General features: G+C 43.9%; 1 protein-coding gene across 5 annotated transcripts in view; it reads right to left on the bottom strand.

Moving 5' to 3' along the window:
- NLK (nemo like kinase) overlaps window positions 1-23,425 on the bottom strand; it is a 38,910-nt gene that overhangs the window by 13,209 nt on the left and 2,276 nt on the right. For all 5 annotated transcript variants that reach the window (XM_051809225.1, XM_051809224.1, XM_051809229.1 and 2 more), the window contains 2 exons: window positions 2,722-2,851; window positions 2,138-2,193 (listed from right to left, as the gene is read on the bottom strand). In XM_051809225.1, coding sequence (XP_051665185.1) covers window positions 2,138-2,193; window positions 2,722-2,851 — 186 coding nt within the window. The remainder of the gene's footprint in view (window positions 1-2,137; window positions 2,194-2,721; window positions 2,852-23,425) is intronic.

Below are 23,425 nucleotides of genomic sequence, written 5' to 3'. Positions count from 1 at the left end.
TGATATTGGCAAAAATATCAATACCCTGTAAGATTCTAAATGCTCACAAATATTTTCAATCTAAAATCTCATTAAATATTTAAATTATATCTCAAACTAAGAGTTTGTAAAGAATTTTCACTCTAAAACAAAAATTTCACTAGATTAAACTTCCTTTATTCATCACCAGTTTCCTAAGAAATCTTTTACTTTATCATTAAAGTTTTAAGTCGGTTTTATAATTAGTTCTCTTTAAAAAACACACTTTGCAATTCCTGCTGGTACCTGTGAGACGCTGAATAATTTAAAGGAACTCTACCAGCTCATTTGCAACACATCATTCATATCATTTTAGTCATTCTTTTATTATATTTTTTTGCCCCAGAAAGGACACTACAACTCCTTAGAAAGAACAAAGGAAATCCCGTAGTACCAACTCCAGCTCTTCACACTTTTATCACTGTTCAATATATCGTGCTGTAGAAATGGAATGTCCCCATGACACCTTCAGGAACTCTTCTGGTGGATCAACAAAGGAAGTTTTTACAGCTACAGCCTCAAACATGGAACATCGTTACCTGGTCTCCTTCAAACCAGTCTGAAGTAAGTTCTCCTTATAGTACAGTAAGCAGGCAATTAAAATTGTGCTGTAAATCAACACATCTATTGATTCATTCTTTTAAGGAATTCAGGGGTCATTAGTACACAGTGCAACTATTTCAAAAGAAAGGAGAAAGAAGACTGCACAAAGCAAATAGTCTTCTATTACCAACATCAGAGTTGAGAAATCAAACTTAATATAAAAAAAGGACAGCCTCATAAAATACCAGTCAGAATGACTTAAAATCAGTTAGCCATGAAGGAAACTAACATTTTGCTTTTATATTTGAAACCTGGCAGTAGCTAAGCTCACAAAAATAAGCTTATCCCAGTTAAATATTCTTGATTGTACAATTACACGGAAAGAGTAATCCTTAACCTAGATCTGATTTATAACTCATATGACTTGTTCTAAATGAGGGCATTGAACTAGTGCACATAACCAAACTCCAGTTTCTGAACACTACTTATGTGCTTTCACGTGAAAGAAATATCAAAGAAAAATTTAAAAGCTTTATCTAAATTCATATGAAAAAGCCCCTCTACAGCACAGCAATACTTTCAACCAACTGATGTGTTTCTCCACCAGTAAATCATGCTGTACTCTGGTTAAAATCATCAGGTTGATTATACCTACTTTCTTCACCAATCAATTCAAGGTATTATATAAATAGATCAAACCATATTTCACAAAGTTCAGGTTATCTAAAAATAATTACAATTTCCCACCCATTAATTTTAAAGTAGGTCATACAAAAAAGGAGGTAAGACCCACAAGTAATTAAAACCAATATGCCCAAGTCTAACCACAGGAGTAGGAGAGAACTTCTCTTCCCACCAGAGTCAGAGCCCACCCAGCTCAAGCACTCGCTTTTCAGTATTTTAGAAAGCAGAAATTCCCAACCCCACAAATAGAAAACAACCCAAAGTTTGAAAAAGGAAAAAAACCAAACCAAAACGTGACGTTCCCGTGTCAAGCTTTTTACCCAAATTCAGTGCTGGAACACAGTTCCCCACAGGCAGCAGGTCCATGTGCACAGGGACACGTCACTCAGCACAAACAGCTCTGGGAGAGCTTTCCTTGGCCAGGGCAGGGGCTGACCCAGGAGAGCCACAGCCCTGCTGGGCCCTGAAACCTCTCTGAGAAGTCCTGGTTCCAAAGCCTGGGGAGGTGGGGCTCTCTGAAAACACCACAGAGTATTTTAAGGTACCAATAACTGAGAGGAGGTTAATTACTGGATATTGTTCTCAAAAGAACATCTGGGGGGAATCCCCATTGGGAGCAGCAGGAGCTGCTGTAAAGCCCACAGTCCCTGCACGGACTGGCTCCTCCAGAGTCAAAGCTTTGGGTTCAGCCCTGCACCATTTCACCTCCAAAATCAACAGTACCTCAGAGTTCTGCACCATACAGGTTCACCTCTTCACACAAACCTGTTCAGATACAGGATCAGGGGTGTTGTAGTTCCACTCCACAGGTTCCACCAACCCCTGGCAGTTTCTGAGCTAATGAAAATCACACCTACCTCAATAAGATGCTCTATTTTTATATTTAGGATACATTTCTTCAAAATAGTCAATGTGTGGAGGCTGGAGGATGTCGAGGGCAGAGAGTACCTAGGAAACACCACACAAGGTCAAGGCCTATTCCAGTCAAACAAAATAAATCCCTTTCAAAAAGACAGTCAGACTGCACCTTCCTGACATGACTTTGCTTTATTCTGCCCCACAAACAGACCAACGTTCTGTCTCACCAGGTATGAGAGAGCAATAAACTCCAACACAGGGCAGAGGGCGATGGGGTATAAAAAAGCTCAGCACTGAAAGTGTGCCCAGCTGGCACAGCTCTGGGCAGCCTGACTGTTATCTAAGGCCTGAAATAAGATTGGGCAGAATTGTATTCACTGTCCATTTGCAAACATTTTGGAAGGGCAATTATGAATATCCTTCGATTCTTTATAATTTCATTTTCATAGTAACAGTAACATCTGAGTTTCCAGAAAAGCTGATAACTGTAAAATTAGAGAGCTCTTAAAGCATTTTAGATACTCTGCAACTTAAAAGAAAACACATTTCAGTTACAGAGAGCTCCATTTTACATTCAGGTTTTATCAAAGATTTCAAAATTACTTTGAATTTACTTACATTGTCATGCTTAAAAAAACACAACATCTTCAACTCCCGGAAGACCCTTTTACAAGAGACCAAATTTTGGAAGACGTTGGGCATCTTTTTGAGTGCAACTCTCTTTCCATCCCGTGGATCTGTTACTGACCTACAGAATAAAAGATTTAGAACATCACATACTCCTGCTAGACAATTTTTCTAAATAAGAAAAGAACATTTTAGAGTTCTTGTCATTCTCAACTCAGACAGGGAGTCAAAACAGGGTGAAGACAAGTCTAGAGAAAAAAGCATTAATCCAAGGGCATTAAGCACTGTCCCCAGAGCCTGTGTGCCACCACTGGGATCCTCCTTGCTCAGAGCCCACACCCCCCAGCCACCTCAGAGGCTCTCCAGTGGTCACACACCAGTGTCCATTGCTTTATTCTTCCTCTCCTACGAGGGAAAAACACGTAACAATCCCATTCTGACAGAACATTGGCAAGTGTAAGACTAGTTATCACCAAATCACCTCACATCTGGAGAAGCAACAGCACATGGTATCTAAGTTTTCACACATGTAAAACAGGTGTAATACTGGTCTTTCTCCCACAGAACTTATGGGATGCAAGTATAGTAGCTCAGAAATTATAAGGTGCTTTGCACATGGCAAGTATTTTAATTTAAAATAATTAGATTCTGAAAATAGAATTTTATAATAAGAACCATAAAACTAGAGCAAGGAGATTATGGTGCCTCAATTCCCAATCCCAGTTTTTAAGGTGAGCTTCTCAAACCTCACTACAGGACAAAGTATATGCATATTTTTACTGGGATGACCAAAATAACTTTAATCTCAGTGCAATGCTGAACCCACAGAAGAATCTACACCCAGCTGTGTATCCCAATGACTATGCTGTCCTCAAAAAGTTCCTGGCTTTTCTCTCTCTCATGCAATTCCTCTACAGTGGACACCCAAGGCAGCTTCTTCTGTCTCACATCCTTGTTGTTTAAAATATCTTGGTAAAAAATGAGACTGGAGTGTTCAACCAGTCCCCTTAGCTCCAAGTGCCACATCTGATTCCAAAACACAAACCAGCTCAGTCCCAACACCTCGTCCAGACACCTGTTAACCTGTTAAATGTTAACATTCCTGTTTTAACCAAGGGGCAGAGGGGACTTGGGAAAGGTGGTGTCAGACTATTTGTATGGTGGGAAATGGCTAAAAGGAATCTGAAAAGGTCTTCTATTCCATGAGATATTCCCCATGTTCTCCAGGACCTTTGCCTCTGCTCACACAGCTCTGCACTCCCACAGGCCACACTGAAACATCCCCCACACCACACAGGGACTGCACCCAGAGGGCACAGGGACCTCGGGAACACACCTGCAAACCCAGGTTATTATTCAGCACCATTTAGCACACTCTGGGCTGGCCTGTGGCTTTAGGGTCCAGCAGAGGCAGAGTCTGAAGGACACACACACACACAGGGGCCAGGCCAGGCAGTGGCTCACAAATTCACATCAATGTGATCCCAGCAGGAGCTCAGAGCTCCCACAGCTCACAAGGTCAGGCACCACTGATCAGCTAATTAGTGGCATTTTCTCTTTAGGAGGTAGGATTTCTGACCCCCACCAAGTTTTACCAGCTTTAAAGGGAAAAAAAAAGGGCAGCAAGACACCAAACCTCTAACCTGCTAAAGTCAAGGTAAAAGGTGCTGAGTCCTGGGAATTAAACAAGATATCATTAAATAGATATATTTGCTCCAAAATCAAAGGTGTAAAATTTCATTCATAAAGCTCCTCCCTGAAGACACTGCAGATGGCACTGATTTACTCTCTTTCCCATTGGAGCTCTCACACTGTTGCTGACCACACACACACACAGCTGCTGCCAGGAGGATACTCCTGGATGGGCAGAATTCCAGGAGAGGATCCCAGTGATCACACACTGAGGTATCACACAGGTGTGAGGCCCAAGGCCTTTGACAACATGACACTTCCTCACAAAGGACTGGTAATGCCCAGGCAGAATACCAGCATGTTCTATTTGACAGCACAGTCACAAGAGCTGAAGGACTATCTTGGCTATAAAAACATGACACTCAGACTCTTCAGCATTTATTTTATGCTGTATTATGGCATGTTTTGGGCACAATCTGCATTTCCAGGCAGGGTCTGAAACTTAATACATTTACTGATGCTCATTTTTTCTAGTTGTGGGACCCTTTTTGAGACTCAAAAATTGCTGAACGTGTTGCGGAGCTGCTGAAGTTCCCCTCAGCTGTGCACATCAGGCCTGGTGTGGCTGTTCTCTGCTTTTCCAAATGCTTCCATCCAGTACCAATTCATTTTTCCTGGTGCCCTAGGGTAGTGTCCCATAGAGGAAGCAGTTAAACAGGGTTGCTGGGGCATTTGCATTTAAGGCCAATTTCTCTTTTTCTCTTAAATAACCCACTTCTACAGACAAGTGATGCTCACCTGCAGTATCCAGCTGGGAAGAAATTCCTCTGCTCTTTCCCCCAGTAGCTGCAGCAATGTCACCCTGCCCCTCACCTCCCTGCCTTGGGAGCTTTGTACCATTCACCAGCAATTTCACTTCAAGGGGCAGCACAAAACTAACAGCCCAAGTTCTGAAGATCAGAACTGTCAGGCCTGAATTCCAAAGAACAGAAACAAGAAAGGAAGAAAGAAAATAGCCTGTTTGAAAACCTGGTATTTACAGCATCCAAAAAAAGATGCTGAAAATGTTGCTTTGTGTTTGTGTACAGTACTTACTTTGATACTAGCAAAATCATTATTTATAGCAACATGCTATCGGGTCACACATCCCCAAGAGAAACTAGAAAAGCAGGAAAATCTCCTAGGAGCTAATTGAGAGAACAGCTAGAAAGGCAGCTTTACTTACTGCTGCTCTCAGAAGAACACGTTTCAATTCCCTCCTCTGCTCTGTGAGGACATTCCAGCCCGGGTGAATCCCGCAGCAAAGGGCCCAGCAGGCAGGAGTGATCCATCACTCAGCACAGCCTGGGCTTTCAAGATACTACTGAAGGCTCAAAGGGTTCGCTTATTAAGCACCAACTCTAGCTGGGGATAAGGAGATCAGAGACCAAGATTTGAACCAAAAATAACTTAGCAAAAATTATATATAGATATGGGGCAAAAAAATAAGTTAATAAATAGAATTTGGAAGTGTGGGGGAATATGAAGGCAGACAGTTCAGCTGTCACCAAGCCTTTAGGAGTGACACAGAACAGACCCGGAGCCGGCAGATCCGGCACCAAACACCACGAGTGGAGTCACCCCAGAGCCCCCTCAGAGCCCCCCATCCCTCGAGGTGACAGAGCTGGGCCAGCACAGGGCTGGGGCAAAGGGCCACACGGAGAGTTCTGGGGAGCAGGTCACAAGCACAGAGCAGAGCAGGCCCTGGGTCCTGCCAGTGCAGCCCTTGAACTGCAGCTGGGTGCCCTGTGCAGAAGGGCCTCTCTTCTGCCATCAGAAACCTCTTGTTTTGCTGATTATACATAATATACATATACGTCTTATTTAAGAACTACAGTAAAAGTTTATAAAATAGTCTGACATGAAACATACCAAGAAAAAAGATGCTTTACAAAACCTGCAGCTTCTACTTACATTGCAGGCTAATCATGCCAGAAATAATACAACTTTAAAAAGTAATAGGACTATAGAAGGGATTAATGACACAATCCAGACCTCTAGTTAAATGTTTTCAAAGACAATCCTTATCTCAAAGAATCCTTGCGGGCATTCAGGCGTTTCAATTACGCATTATGAGCCTTTAGCAACTCTCTGCCCTGCTGATGGCAAGTTTTCAAGGTGGAGACTTCGCCAACAGTGACTTTTTCTCTCCCCGAATCCAGGTCAAGGCATACACATTGTTCTGTAGTTTCAACTGGTAGAAAAACAAGTTTGTGACTGCTCCGTGCAATTATTACACAGGAGCGAGATAATGAAAGAATGTTCTCAGGGGCGGTGTGGGAAACTGCTGGGAGTTTGTTCTACAGGGGAAGCCAGCCTGCCTTCACATATAGAACACCTATAAACTCACATCAGGACTTACCAGAAGGAGGGGGATTTAACAGGATTACTCTGCAAGTTTTTCTTATTAGTCAGTGAACTTTTTTCCTCAGTTGCTTGACTCTTAATCACCCAGGCTTTTCCAGAAAGCCTTACTCTGAGACATGTAACCGCCCTGGTCCCACCAGCATTTCAGCTGCTCACCCAGGCATGTTTGACACACCACTTCTAAACAAATAACGCAGCTCATACTCAAGGGCATGTGACACCAACACAGCATTTCTTCAGTACACGGTGCTGCAATCAATCACAGCTTGGCATATCTCAAAATATGGGATGACATTAAAAATCTTAGGAATATTCACAAACCCAAAAGACTCCCAAGACTAAAGCAGAAAGGCACGGAAAGGGTGTGCAGTTATCAAATCTCTTATCTGGGAAATGCTTGATTTGGCACATAAAATTTGCACACGGAATAGGCCATGACACCCAGAACCTTATTCTCTGTAGAATCACTGCCAGGCACTGAGCCCTACCAAAACATGACAAAAACTGATCTACAACATTTAGTGGACTATAGGGTAGCAGAGGCAGAGGTGAGGAAAGCAAGCACATAAGTGTGAAATCATTGAGAAAATAAAAGAGTGTATGTATACACATTTAACAGTGGATTTCTTACTGAAGGAAAAAAGCACATACACTGAATTTTTAAGCAAAGGAAAGCAGCTGCTTTACCAGTTTGCTATTATAGAGACTCACACACCACTGAGACAGGACAAAGGTGACGTTCCAGACTCTCCAATGACCCTGCCTATTAACAGCAGCACTGTGTCAGATCACAGACTGGACAGTCCATCTGGAACCATCCCACACTGGTTCGTGACCCACCAGTGTTCACCAGCACACATAAACCACATTTTAAGGTTCTGTGACAATTCCTAATGGAAGTTAAATTATTCAAATGCTAAATGGTTTTGTCCAACTTCAGCAGCCTGTCAGTTTTCCAGCCCAAAGCTCCAAGTGTGGCTCCCTGACCTGGGGAATGGCTGCTGCCAGCTCCAGCCTGCAAACAGCTGTGCTGGCACAGGGACACAGGGAGCAGGGAACAAGGCCCTGAGACAAAGGGAGGACAGACAGATGCTTGTTCAGGAACAATGGCAGCCTAAGCATATGTCAAAGAGGATCTAAGTCAGCCCCACCAGCTCTGCAGAGTGAATAAGGAGAGGGAGAGGTGGAATTAATCTCTTTTCAAGGGCTCTTGGATAACACATGAACTGCTTCTCTAGAGGTGCCTCACCGCAGCAGTGAATGCAGAGAACCAGCTCAAAGTGGAGCCTCCCTGTACACAACCAGTGTCCTGATTTGAGGACCCTGACTTTGGAATGTCACCCCAGGCTTCCCTCCCTGTGCCCAGCCAGAGCGTGCTGTGTGCCAGAGCCCACTGTGTGCCAGAGCCCACTGTGTGCCAGAGCCCACTGTGCCCTGTCCTGGCAGGGAGCTGACCTGGGCTCCCCTCCAGGAGCAACCAGAGCTGGATCATCAGGAGGGAGCAAGGCTTTGTTTTGGTTGGATTTCTCTCAACAACAGAGTTTAGCACACACACTCATGCAATTAGCCTGGCATTATAATGGGTTTTACCCTCTGGCTGTACAGGCATTGTCTGAGAGATGCAAAAGCTGATACAATCCCGTTTAAGGGAGATATTCATAGTCACTTCAGCTATAATTTTTAAAGGAAAAGCCACCCACAGATACGTTACTAAAAGGAGGAAAATATTACAGTAAAGTAGTGCCCAGGCCTCTTCACTTTATTGCTCTCTGGAAGGCTGCTCTAAACTTACAGCACAAGGCCTTTCCCCACTGAGGAAGAATAAAAATGGGAATAAAAGCTCAGATGTTCACAGCATCACGGGTGCTGAAGGAGAAGCAGGAGTCAGAGAAGCACACTGGATCCAAGGATGAACACTGAATCCAAGGATAACACCAAATCCAAGGATGAACACTGGATCCAAGGATGAACACTGGATCCAAGGATGAACACTGGATCCAAGGATGACACCAAATCCAAGGATGAACACTGGATCCAAGGATGAACACTGGATCCAAGGATAACACCAAATCCAAGGATGAACACTGGATCCAAGGACGAGCACCAAATCCAAGGATGAACACTGGATCCAAGGACGAGCACCAAATCCAAGGATGAACACTGGATCCAAGGATGAACACTGGATCCAAGGATGAACACTGGATCCAAGGACGAGCACCAAATCCAAGGATGAACACCAAATCCAAGGATGAACACTGGATCCAAGGATGAACACTGGATCCAAGGATGAACACTGGATCCAAGGATAACACCAAATCCAAGGATGAACACTGGATCCAAGGACGAGCACCAAATCCAAGGATGACTCCCCACCCGAGTGAGGAACAGCACTGACCAAAGGTGGATCCTGCACCCACCCAGTGGCCAGAGACACAGCTTTAGGGATATTTCTTCTTATCTTCCCTGTGAGCTACATTAAATATCTGCTTCCCCCAGGGAGCTATTCCGGGCCCAGGAGGCACAAGTAACACAAACACTGGCATGGACAAAGAGTAACCACCTATTCACACCAGCAGTCTGGGGACTTCAAAACAATTCCAAACCACTGCATAAACCACTGCCTACAAAAAGCCCCAGTAGCTGCACCATAGAAGAGTATGAACCACTGAGGCAGAGCTGGTATTGACAGCAGAATTTTTAGCACACAAGCATGGGAAAATAAGGTTTCATTGTTAGAAGACATTATCAAAAAGAACAGCTGTTATTTTTCAAGCTATTTAAGCACTGGATGTGCTGTTAATGATTTTCAGGTCACTACTGCTCTGCAGCAGCCTCCAGCTGGCAATACTTCAAAGATCCTAAAATGAAATATTAACGGTGGGTAAAAGAAAAAAAAAATCTTTATTTTGAGAGATAGGATATGAAAGCAAACTGAAAAAGAGAGCTGAAGAGATACTACTGAGCAAAACTTTGATTTCACTTGGATTTAACTTTGAGGCACAGACAGCCAAGTTGAGTTGGGGTGACACAGAGTGTAGGGACAGAGGGGAGAGCTCAACAGATCATCTCCCCCATTTCACCCACCCTTGGGGATCAGCTGCAGGAGTTTGGCTCCAGCTCCAGCACTCGCTCCCACAACTGACCACTTGATATTAAACATACAAGAAGTCACTGGCAAACTGATATGGATTGATAAAGTTGGGTGAAAGTGTTCACAGACAAAAGTAAAAACTTCTTAAGCTTTTAGACATCTGGAATCTATAAAAATATATTCCACCTGCTAAATATTTTCTTAATATTTAGGCAAGTAAAGTAGGTTTTGCATGCAGGAATTTGTGTTTGAACAGTTCGTGTGTGTTGTAAAGATACTGAACAGAAAATATGTTACTTAAGAAGATTAGAAAAAAAGGCAATTTAATTAACTACTACCAATGTGCATTCTCAGCATTTCATTAAGTTTTCTCAACACACTCCATGGAATACTATAAAGCAATCAAAAAATATCCAAAAGCACTTCAAAAAACCTGTAAGTTACTCCAAATATTCAAGTCTTTCTAACACATGCTCTCGAGAGCTGGGCTTTTTAGAGGTACAGCATCTGTCCAGGGAAAGAGCTGCCTGAATGTAAGCTCACAGATCTCATGGAGAACTCTCATGGAGACTGAAGAAAACATCCAGATTCCATTTCCACTAAAAGGTATTTTATGGGAAAGGGTTAAGCACCTTGTTTTCCCCAGCACACTTCAAAGGTATGCTTCATCCACTCCTGCTCAGCTGCCAAACCAGACCTCTCCAGAGCTCCTTTTCCAACCATCCATGTCCTAAAAAAGCCTTTTAATGTCGGGTCTAATCACACCCTCCAGCATGTGCACCATTATCACTTATTCTTTACAAATCAGAGCTAAAAGCAAAACTGATTACTGCAAGAAATCTGTCTCCTTGAACAAAAAGTGATTCAGAGTATCTTACTTAAAAGAAAGGAGAGAAAATTAGAGGGATACTGTTGTGGTTAATATCTTTTAAAATGTTTAATTTGTCTTCCTTCATGGAAGCTTAAAATTGAACCTGCTTTCCAATTCAAGTTTATTTCACCATTTACACAAAATTTTCTGGCTATGCTTGAGACCTTTTTATCACTTCTCAACTGCCTTTATGAACCACAGTTACAGTAGGTTACTACACCACATATGACATTTATTCAGACACATTTTTTAATTCCATAAAAACAATTCTTTTTTTTTTTCAGTCAATGGCATAGCTCTGTAAGGTCTGCAATGTTCATAAATAAATAATATGCCCAATAAACACATAAAGCTCCATGTATTTTTGTACTTCTTTCTTCTTCATTTTTAAAGCGTATACCACAGTTACATGCACACTCCTGCCCCCATTCCCTGACCTCTATTCCCATTCCCACCAGCAAACCCAGAGAAACCCAAACGAGAAACCTTCTTCTCCACGTCCAACAAGCCTCCAGGCCTTGGCACAGTTCCTGGAGTATTTCTGCACCTCCAGAGCAAAGTAGGTTAATAAGGTCTCTGGTCACATCCTCTCAGACACCTGGTTTCCTGCAGGAACCACCCCCAGCCCCTGAGGTTCCACCAGCAGCTTTCCCTCCCCCCTCATCCCCCCCCACCCCCTCCCCGGGGTGGGGGACACGGACACAGCAAACCCACAAAAACAGGCACTGAACTCCTTTGTGCCCCTTGGCTCTGGTGAAGCCCCACAATAACCCCTGGAGCAGCTCAGCCCCCGCAGTGGATCCCTCCCACTCCTCCCCAGTGAAACCTGTCCTGCTTCAGCCATTCCTTGCTCACACAATCACTTGGGCCCTTTCCCAGCACACAGAAATCAGCACTTCCAAGTAATCACACTTCAGTGCTCCCTGCTCCCACCAAGGGCAACAGCTGTATCTGCTGGTTCAGGACTAAGCCTCAGGACTTTGACAGATCTGTATATGTACAAATATATATGTATATATGTTTGAGGCCCATAGTACCTTTTAATTTCATGAATTACTGCTATTCATATTCATCTCTCCAAATTCTGTAGTGACGATAAATCTAGGAACATTCATCAAGATTTTTACCTGGAAGAGGCAAATCTTATTTACTGACCTTTAAAGTTTCAATTTATCCTGCCCATTCTTTATTCTGTTAAATGCAATAATTGCACAGAATTGCAACTCAGAATGCTTCATAACTGACACTCTCTCTTCCATCCCCTTTGCCAGGAATTACTTTAGACAACAGTATTGCATTTATCTGTCTTGCACAGGAGTGGGTATTAGAATCACAGAACTTTAAAATATTTAAAATACACATTAAGCCTATCAGATACTGTAATTCCCAACCCCAACACTTCCCAATGGCCAAAGTAAACACTAACTAGAGATGTCTCAATTCCCTCATTTTTTTTTCCTATGGAAAGATTTCTATGTAATCAACCCTGCCCAGTCATTTGTTCTCTGAATTACAGTGGAACAGAATGGACAAGTCAAAACATAGGTGTGAAATAAATAAATTCATAACCTCTACAGCCCAAAAGTCTACAAGATGCTTTAGGGTTACAGAATGAAAGAAGTGCTTTTTATCTCAGTTAATGGTAACGAGGATTTAAGAAAGACCCACAACATCACAAAGAAGAGGTAAAAAAATTTTTACAAAATCAGGCTTCTCTTTATTTCCAGGGAGTTTAAAGACACAGCAGCTCCCCAGTGCCACGGACCAGTGAACAGTCCTGTCACATACCATCAACTCTCACGGGGCTGGGAAAATTCCACCTATTTCCTTGACAGTCTCAATTACACGGGAGCCACAACCACTCCTTCTCAAAAGGCAGTTTGAGAAGCACGAGGACATCAGAGTGACACCCTGAAGAGAGGGTGAGCAGCACCCCTGAGTGACCAGCCTGCTGAGAGCAGGAGAGACGGCTTAAAATTCCCTCAGGTCTGTAGGAGCAGAGCGTGTAACCAGTGCATTTCCATGAGAGGTCCTTTGGTTACTACTCAAAGGCCTGAAATACTGTAAAATCTGCACATTTACACCTTCAGGCAAACGACCCAGCACTGTTCCCATGGTGGGGCCAGGGCCAGGGGACCCGAGCGAGGCGCTGGAGCAGCCCTGGAGCACTCGAGGAGGCAGCACAAGGTCAGGGCTCCTCAGCCCTTCCCTCTCCTCTAAAACCCACCCACAATGGGCCAGCTCAGAGACCTCTTTAAAACACTACGAGATCTTCAAGGAAAGTGTTTCTCCCTCTTCCCTCTCAAAAAACCTACAATGCCATTGACTTGGTCTCACAGTTCCACCCAGAGAAATGCTGAGGTCTGACCTGCAGGGCTCCTGTCTGACCCCCTCATTCCACAGCTGGATTCCATGATCTCCATGAACTGACCTGAAAATCCTAATATATGCTTCTCTATTCCGAGTCTGCCAGAAACCTTGTGATAACAGATGGAATCACTACCATGGGTGAAATTCCAGGCAAATGACATTAATGGCTCTAAACCACTTCAAACCCAAAGTTTAAACAGTAGTTCAGGATGAAATAAAAATGATTACAGAAGGATTCCCTTTATTGGGTCATATGATAGGTGACAAAATCTCCTTGGGAACAACTGTGGGAGTGATGATATATACATTTAATATTCAAATTACCAAACACCTGTCAGTTCTCAATGTTTCAGATGAAGTTTCAGATGAATAAACAGTAGTTTAAAAATTATAAGGTGACATGCCCAAGACAGAGATCAGAGAAAAAGCCACAAGTAGGTCAAAGCTGGTCCTGATTCTGTCAACATTCACCTACTTTTCTTCAACTGCTTCAGAAAACAATAAGCAATCCAAACCTAAAGAACATAAATGCTCTGCTCCTTCAGCAGGAGCAGAAGGGAAGCTGCAGCTCAGCTTATGGGCCTGGGTGAGGATGTCAGTGCCCTGCCAGCAAAAGCCCAGTGGAAGTCCTTAATCCTGATTTTTCAAGTGCAATCAATGAGCAAATATGTTCAGAAAAGCACTTTGATACCTTGAGGTATCTATAATAATTGAAAAAACAAATAAAAGCTGCTTTCCACTTCATAATTAAAAACTGCTTTTAGTTAAGCCGTTAGGTTGAACTCTTACTCTCTTCAATTAAATCAGGTGACCCAGGGTAAAATAGATTTCTTTTTAATTTATTTTTGCCTCTCAGTGCTGCTGTAGGACATTCTCTGTTAGAACAGTGGTGCACAAAGACTGGCAGCACAAGGGATCTGGGCTGGTCTTGCTTTAGCCACTGACACAGAAGGATTTCCCAGTCCACACAGACTCTCCCTCTCCACAAATAGTCCAGAGCTACATAAACTTCTTGCTCTGGCAAATCATAAGTGGCAACTTTTAATGGCTTTAAGATTTAAACCTGGAAAGGATTCTAGCAGGTCTTCATTTCCCACTCCTTTGCTGCAGTTCATGATATGAACATTCCCTGGTGCAGCAGCACTGCCAGAGCAGTAATGACACAGGACACTGTCCCTTTAACAGCCTCTGCCCTGACAATTTGAATTTAGACATAAAAATAAAGTAGATGTTAGTTATTACTCACTCTGGCTATTTCACTTTAAGGGCTGAGTAGTTTTTTTTAAACAGCCCTTGGTTGGTTCTGTGTTTGGTGGTTGGGGTTTTTTTTCATTTCCATATGCTGAACTAGAGGAAAACATAACCCACTAAACTCCACTGTCCTCTACCTGCACATCCTGTGAACAGCAGCAGCTTTGAGAATGCTGGCTTGGAGGACACGTGCCCTCAACAAAACTATTGGCAGATGTTCATTTTCAGGTCTGTTCCTGTTTGTTCTGATATGTCCTTGCCACTGAAACAGGACTCGTGACTTGAAAAATGTGAATTGAACGGGAGACTCCCCACTCTTGTTTAAAAACAAACAAACAAACAAACAAAAATAGCATCTCAAATCTTCTCACATTGTTTTGACTGTCTTTTATTTTTTTTTATGTCCATGAGGAGTCCAGAGCAGGTTTGCAGCTGCCCCTTTCCAAGCCTTCCCCACAGCAGTGACTGAGGACAATCTGTGTGTGACCTTGGGCAGTCCTGCATTATCCACATCCATTTGAGGAATAGCACGGCTTTCCATGACCTACTTGATCCACGTCCTTTCCCTCAGTCAGAACAATAACAAAAACAATAATCTTGCTTCATCAACATACCCACAAGCTACAAATCAGCATCAAGGAGGTCTGGCCTAAAGGACTTCAAACACACCAGGGAGAACACAGGAGAGTCACAGAGCACTGGGAGATTCAGGAAATTCTCTTCTTCATTTAACCAAAAAACACTAGCCTAGGAATGGATAAAATTAAGGCAGATGGATTGCCAGCAGCCTGGGAGTAATGATACATCCTATTCCTTGTCCCAAAAACCCTCCCTGCAAGAAATCCTCACTCCAAAGCAATGTTCTGGAGTAAACGAGCACAGAAACACCCAAAGAGAAGTTGTATTGCTGGATGGAAACAGCCTTTAGAACAATGCCTTTGTTCTGTCACTGTCCAACCTCTGGGGGGAAAAAGTTCTTATTTAGGGCTTTCAAATAGTCTTGCATGGGCCTCCAAGGGCCTTTAAAAACAAAGGCAGGAGGAAGCCAAATAGGTACTCAGTTAAAAGGCAGAGACACACTCTTGTGCTCAGAAGTCAGTGACCTGTGAGCTCTACTCCACACAGAAGTGCCCTACATCAATCAAAGGCTTCAAAATGGACTTTTCTGTATTTCTTCTAATATACTGTAACCCATTAATTAGGAACCAAAACAGCTAAAGGTGAATAAAATGGTTTTCAGTGCAGCAAAGCCCCCTGCCCCAGAGCACCACCAGACTCTGCTCCCTCACCTACACGAGTGCCAGCACAGACCCCAGCAATGCTGCAGGGGAAGAACATTGCTCAGGGCTGAAAATTGTCACTGCCTTTATGCAACAAGTTTTGCTATTCATAGACAAATATTCTTCAATAGTCACACGAATTTATATTAAATAAAACAGTAACATGCATTATCTGCAGTAACAAACCCCATGCACACTGCCAAGGGAGAAGGGACAGCCAGGTGCTCTTCAGAGAAAACATAATAATTTAGATCAAAGCCTGAATAACTACTTGGTCACCAGTTAAATACCGTGCCCAGCTTTACTGGTGCCATTTAGCAAAGGCTCTGTCCTGACACCACTTTCACGTCGTGCAATGAAGAAAACTCTGAGAGCACCTCCTGGGGGTACCCAGACAATGAAGACAAACTGCCAGGAACCAGGAACAGATTTGGGATTAAAATTTGGAATAGCATCATTCCAAAATGACAAGGAAATTGCATCGGTTTCTCTGGGGAGCAATTTTTTTTCACCTGTTAAAATGTATTTGCATATGAAAGAGAATGGGGAAAGAAAATCCTTCTCTAGAGTCCAAGGATTCCTACAGTTCCCAGTATATTCTACTTTTCCACAAAAATTTCCTGTAAGAGTTCTTGAACAGAAAGCTCTGATTTTTTAATTTTTTTCCCCAATAAATACCATCATAACATGTTCTAAGACAATTAAAGAAATGAGAGAAGATGTGTTCTACAAAATGATTCCGCTATAACCATTCTGGTGTTATATCCAACAGCATAAAGAGCATAAAAATTCCACTCACACACAAATGCTTCCAAGCCTTTATAAAAAACCACCACATCAGGAAATTAAAGAACGATAGTAGCAGCACACACTGATTCTGCCACAGCCCTCAAGATTAAGGCTCAAATTCTTACTAAGCACTTTTAAAGACATGGCCATATTCCAGAGCCAGCTGTGGCCATGGAAATTGTTTCATATCAGGGCTGATGATATAAGCCTGCCTTCATTTATCCATCACTCTCACATAACAGAAGAAGATGCAGCTTTAAATACTAAAATGAAGTCCAGATTATTCTGGTGGGTTTGGTGTCTGAGCAGCATTTTGGTCTCTGTCTGTAGCCCCCCCCCCTGCAGTTTTATGCTGGGTTTGGTCAAATACTATTACCAATAAATAAATGCATTAACCCCAGAAGGCTCTGTTCTTTCCATACATGTTTGTACTGCCTGTCACAAGCCACTTCCATGTAAGCATCTCTACCTCACTCAGAGGTCTACTTTTACAAAGCTGAGTGCAACAGTTACTCTGAGTCCCCACACAGCAAAACTTACAGCATCTACTACGGGATTTTCTAGCACTCAAAGTTCTTTGTGGATTTTTAATATGCCTTTTAAAAACAATTACTGATTATATTAATGCACACAAACTCTGCTTAAGCAAGCTCTCCACACCTTTGAGCCAGCTTCTCCCACAAGAACAGCTGCACGTTACCTACTCCATACCAGAAGGCAGAACTTTCCAGAGGATTAAAGATACATGAGACCCATATACAACCATTACAAGTCATCAAAAAACAAACATATCCCAGAGGCTTCCTCTGCTTTACCTGCCCAAAGCTCCTCTACTTCACCTGCCCAAAGCTATTTTCTCTCCCAATGCCGTTGTTCCCCAAGAAATGAAGCAGCCCAGGCACATCCAGCAGCCTCCTCACACCCCCCTGTTCCTGCCTTATCTCCTGCTCAGGGGGATCCCCAGGCTGGGCTGCACCTCCCATCACACCCCACCTCACACCTCCCATCACACCTCCCATCACACCCCACCTCACACCCCACCTCACACCTCCAGCCCTCCACAGACACCAAGGGTTCCATGTTCGGATCAGGGAAACCCACAACTTAAACCCCCTCTACAGAGAGATGAAGTGGGGGGGAGGGAAAGAACATCTGAAATATGTCTTCTGGAAAATCAATATTAGACTGAGAGCCAGTCACAAGCTGCTACATTTGCAGAATTCAGAGGAAAAAGGAGAAAACACTGAATGCTACCAGGACCTAACTGGATTATCAGCACCCAGTCCTGTGTGGATACAAACAACATCAAGGTCTGCAGGTGCTGCAAAGCAACTTGCATTTCAAGTGACCTGTGAAATGCTGACCTTGGCATAATTTACAGTGAACTAATTTATCCCAAATGGTCCTTGCCCAACTTTGAGGAAAAAAAAAAGTTATCCACATTCCTTCCTTCTTGCATCATCTTACAAGACAAAAATGAACAACCTCGTATATAACTTGGGTAGAATTTCACCTAATCCCAACGTCTAATTTCAGTGCAAGGTGTTATTATATCCACTTCATTTAATTCACTCCATTTGGGGAACGGCCATTTAAATGTTAACAGAATTTTTCTTTTCAGGAAATTTGAAAAAAACACCCACCCAACTTAAACATATAAGCTTTGCAAAATTTCCCATATTAAAAAAAAACTGAATCAGGTCATTGTTCTACTACATTTCTTCACAAATAGAGTCAGAAACCAATTTAGATAAAGCAATCCTGTAAAAACTACTGACATGGCGATCCAAGATGATCACCTGCAGCTCCTTCCACTGTGCTGGTGAGTGTGAAACCCAATCCCCACTCTGCTCTGAGCCCAAGGCCACTGCTGCCTCCTTTGCCCGGGGCATCCTCATGGTTTCCTCCAAGAAGTAACTGGATAAAAACTCAGTCTCTTTCTTATGAAATCACTGTCTATCTGCATCAGACACCCAAGACAACAGAAAAACTCACTGAAGTAGAACACAAGAAGTGAAAAACTGTTGTGGTTTAACCCCAGCCAGCAGCTCAGCCCCACAGAGCTGCACAACGGCAACGGGGAGACAAACACCACCCCCCAAACGTCCCCTTCCTCCTGCTTCCCCAGCTTTACACACTGAGCAGCATGGAACACGGCCTGGAACATCCCTGGGCCTGAGGGATCCCCTCCCCAGCCTCCTCAGGGTGGGGTGAGGAGCAGAACAACATCAGCAGTCTCAGCAATAACGAAAACAGCCCTGGGTTAGGAACCCTGTTTTCAGCACAGATCCAAAACACAGCCCCATACCAGATCCTAGGAAGAAAATTAACTCCACCTCACCAAAACCAGCACAAACCCCCAAAAGCCAGTGGTGAGAGCAGTGCTGCTGAGTGGTGCCAGTGGCAGTGAGAACAACATTCCTACCACAGCTCCTACTGACCACGTCTGCATGCTGGACTAGAACAACCAACCAGGGGGAATCCTTTCCAGCTGGAAATCTCTGCTCCCATTTTCTGTTACAGACTATGTACACAAGGCAGACTTGTCATTTGAATGGGAAAGCTTCATATTTACCTGAATCAGTGAAGGTTCCCAGCAGCACTAAACACAACAGCAATACTGACAGCTGAATTCCCCCAAATAACCTCAAATGTTTTTTTTTAAACTATTTCTGTTCATTTTATTTAATACTTCTTAACATTTTTGTTGTCCATTACTGAAAGCAAATTCCACACCACAAATCAACACATCAAACAGTAGATGTTTTCCACTCCTAAGAAAAACCCTGAGTTATATTCCTGGTTCACACTTGTGCTGCATCTTAGCCAGCTGTAACATCAGTATTTCAAAAGGCTCTTTGATTGGTCTTTAGTTTGAATGTTTGTAGGGATCTTGGCATGGATTACTCCTCCCAGAGCCTCTTTATCCAATTCTGGTGGATATTCTGTCCCACCCATCGGAGGTACCAGGTCCTGCTCACAGTTCCCCATTTCTGCTCAGTCTCACAACCAGAGTTCCGGGATAAAAATTGAGTACTTTTGTAACTTTAGGCTGTTACAAAATATCACACTAAATACTTTAAAGCAAACAACTGCCCACCTAAATGTTAATTAACAGGGGACATTTCCTGATGGTTAAGTACTGTCTTCTGCTAACAGGTGAGGTTTGAGGGACTGGAAAAAGATCCCGATACAAACAGCTTTAACTTAGGAAAAAAACCTCTCCCACCAAAAGTCTTAATGGGTCTCATAGAACACATTCCCATAATTCAGCTTTTGCTAAACTTTTCTTTTTTACCAGCCTGGGCTTTTGCATCTTTATTTGCATTAACTATGCAAAACATCGTTGTGGTTCGCAGCAACTTGAGACAGCGGAAGGGGAACTTCTGCCACTATTCAGACTTTTCTGAACACATAACATCTTTTTTTCCCCCAATGTCCATTCTAGCAGTTTTGTCCCAAACACATTACCCCCACTGCATCCTTGCTCAGCAGGACACGTTCCTTTAAAGGAACAGGAGATTATCGGTTTATCCTGGAAACGTCTTTCCTGCTGCTGTGCTTAGTATCAGTGCTGGGATAAAACCCTCTTAAAATAGTTCCAGGGTCCAGGCAACAATCCATTGTATGCAATAGTCTTTTGGATTTTACTGAGCAATGACTTTAGTGTTTTCAGGCCTTTGAAGGTCAGGACTGAATGGCAGATTTAGGCTAAATTATTTTTGAATTTTAATGTTACAGCAGCCTGTCCATAATGTCCTGTTGCAACATCAACAGCCAAACTGTTTGAAACACTGTACTGCTGTGTGACTTCCTGAATAAAAAGGATTAGAAGTAAGTACATTAAAAACCCCACTGCAATTTAAAACTGGGTAAACTAGGAATTTAAAAAAAAAAAATTCAGATACTTTTTTCTGTTGTCACTTGCAACAGCTTTACCTTAGAGATGCCTTTTAACACAGATTTGACATTAAGACAGATTGCTCGGTTCCAGTCTTTGATGAACAACAGTAACTTTTTAAAGGTAGGACACACATGTAAGACAAATACAACCCTCCCCACACCTTAGGGGATCACTGTTTCCTGTCCCATGGCAGTGGACACATCCCAACCAACAGGACACTTCCATAACATCTCAGCAGCAGTGTTACCAGCTTGAATCAGCAACAACAGTCATTACTCGTGTCTCCCTGCCCAGAATTGGGTTCCTCTTCCCTGGCCCAGGAACCCTGCATGGGAACAGCAGGAGCACCTCTTGCAGAGTGACCAAGGCTTTACCCTCACTCCAAACCCACCAGCCTTCGCAGCTTCCACAGATATATTTTTCTATTACCATTATTACCATTTTTTTAGGAATCCCACCAGATGGCAGCAGCATGTCTCCCCAGCAAAACTGGGAGCACTTCTCCAAAGGACAGCTCCTTATTCTTGGAACAGACACGAGACTTCCCAAACTCAGCCCTGCAGTCTGAAACACGGGATGCAGACAGAGCCTGTCACTGGCACTAACATCCAGATTTTTTCAGCACCTTAGGAACGTGTGTGCAGGGAATACTCCAAGAGCAAATTGATCTGGTTTTGGCGAATGAGGAACGTGACTTGCTTTGTGGCAATTTGCCAAACCAGAGTGTGGTGAGGCAAAGCTGCAGGACCTGGGGGAAGGTCCCTGCACACCTGTCCCTGCTTCAGCAACTGCCCCCCAGCCCAGCTCAGGACCCCGAGCTCAGCACTGCACTCACTGCACACCTTTGCACCACGTTAGAGCACAGGGAGAGCTGAGAGGGACAGACAAACACAGCGGGGCAAGGCCGATTGTTCAAGAGATTCTTTTCTACTTCGCCAGCTGGGGTTAGATTCACTTGAAAATCCACAGATGCCATGCCAGGGGCAGCTGATATGCAAGGAAATGGTGCCCAGCTGAGCGAGGACACGGCCTGTGCACAGACACAGCGACAGCAGCACCCGCCCGCAGGAGTTAATAATGAAAGTGCTGAAGCACCAGGCTTTGGCTCTTCACGAGTGAAAAACTCCAACAGCACATTAGCTCCCCTGAAACATCATTGAGTAGCAGACAAATGAACTAATGACAAATGCTAATTCAACTGCCAAGAGAAAATCTCCCTCGGTGAGGTAACGGGAAGCACAACAACACACACTGATCGCTCCTCTGACCTGGAACTGAGCTGCAGGGTCACCTGTGCCTTCCAGACACTGCAATGACACATCAGACTAGAAGACCAAAGACTTTTGCAAATACTCCAACTGTGGAATAACATCCATTTCCCTCAGAAGTATTGACGGGAACTTTTAAGTTGCCCATCAGCACCAATACACACTCAGAGAGACCAACAAACAACAGAATCCTCATTCCAAAGTAGCTCAGGCCTTATGAATTCCGTGCCACACTTGGACCCAAGTGTACATTTCTTGTGTCCAAGACACCTCAAACTACAAATACCCAAGTCTGTTTACATTCAGCTGCATTATCTCACATAGCTAAAATTCAATTACACGGGCATTCTTCTGCATTTGGAACGAAACTAAAATTCAGTCTAACTATTGCTCACACACTCCTAAAGTCAGCCTGCACTCGCTGGCAGAAGTTAACATGAAATGCCAAAAGCCAAGCAGTGACCACTGAATTTAAACACACGTGAGCAAAGAGGAACTCACTTGCATCAGTGAGTGAGCCAGTGCAGCCCCAGCTCTGCTAGAGGGATCTGAGCTCCCAGCTTCTGCTTTTATTAAACACACTCCCCCTTTGGGTTTTTTTTTTCCCCAAGCTGTTGTTACTTTAAATTAAAGCTGTAGTTGCAGCTCTGCAGGCACAGTCCCCCAGGGGCAGTTCCTGTTGGGTGGCAGCAGGTGCCTGGCCAGGGGCTTGGGATGGCACTGTCCTACCTGGTGCCAGTCAGACCCTTCTCTCTACACTTCCTTTTTCCCCTCAGCACACTTAATGATATTATATTTAAATATGCAAGCGTGACCTTTCAATCTACTGAATATTACAGAAGCAGATCTCTCTCTGTACCTTATTTTTCAGCAAACAGAACTGAGAAAATACAGCCCTGGGAAACACAGAGGTAAACAGAACACTGGTGCTAAACAGTAATAAAGTCTTATCTTACATAACAACCCAAATTTAAGCAAAGCCTGTAACAATTAAGTTAAAAAACTCCAGACTTTTTAAAAAAAAAATACAAACGGATGGAAATATTTTTAGGCAATTTTTTACAGCAGATTCCTTGTCAATTTTCAATCTTTTACATCCACTTTCTAAGGCTGCAGCACAGCCAGGGCACGGCAGTACCGACTGCACAACAGCTCCCTCCGACCGGGAGCACTCTGTTCAGATGAACTGCCCAGCTCCGAGGGGAGGGACACGAGCCCAGCCCCAGCACTGACCTGCAGCTCCTGCAGCTCCTGCAGCCTCCCCGAGAGCCCCACCTCAGTGCCACGCTGGGCAGGCTGTGTGTGGGCAGCTGGCAGGGCTGTGCCATGGGGACCCGGGGTTTGCTCTCCCGAGGCCTGTCCTGCTGAGCCCTGCACAGCCCTGCACAGCCCAGCCTGGCCGAGGAGAGGCTGCCCCGGTGCAGCTGCAGCACAGGCAGTGCCCGCAGCCCAGCTCCCGGGGCACGGCGGGGGCTCAGCACCGCGGGCACCACACACACACACACAGCTGCAAACTTCGCAGTCGTGCTGCAGGAAGCGCAGGGCGCCTGCTCTCCAGAACACCCCCGTGCCTTCGTGCTGCCAAGGACAGCTCAGAGCACGGCCAGCTGACAAACAGCTAGAAACAAAACCACACATCTATAAAAGACTCCTGCCAGCTTTGTGTCGGTGCTCCTGAAGGGCAGTAATTACATACATGGCACTAAGGTGGTCACAAAACGCACGAGAAGGAATTCCACTCTGCTGACAGACTCCTCTGAATCGCAGCTGGGGGATAAAAGGGCCGGAGGCAGCGCTCCAGCGAGGCAGGAAATCCCATTTCCATTTTTGAGA

Source organism: Manacus candei, unplaced genomic scaffold (genome assembly GCF_025592945.1).
Source record: "Manacus candei isolate 608988 ecotype Guabito, Panama unplaced genomic scaffold, ASM2559294v1 h1tg000076l, whole genome shotgun sequence".
Lineage (NCBI taxonomy): Eukaryota > Metazoa > Chordata > Aves > Passeriformes > Pipridae > Manacus > Manacus candei.
The sequence above is the reverse complement of the archived record's forward strand: the minus strand, read 5'-3'. Positions and strand labels throughout refer to the sequence as shown.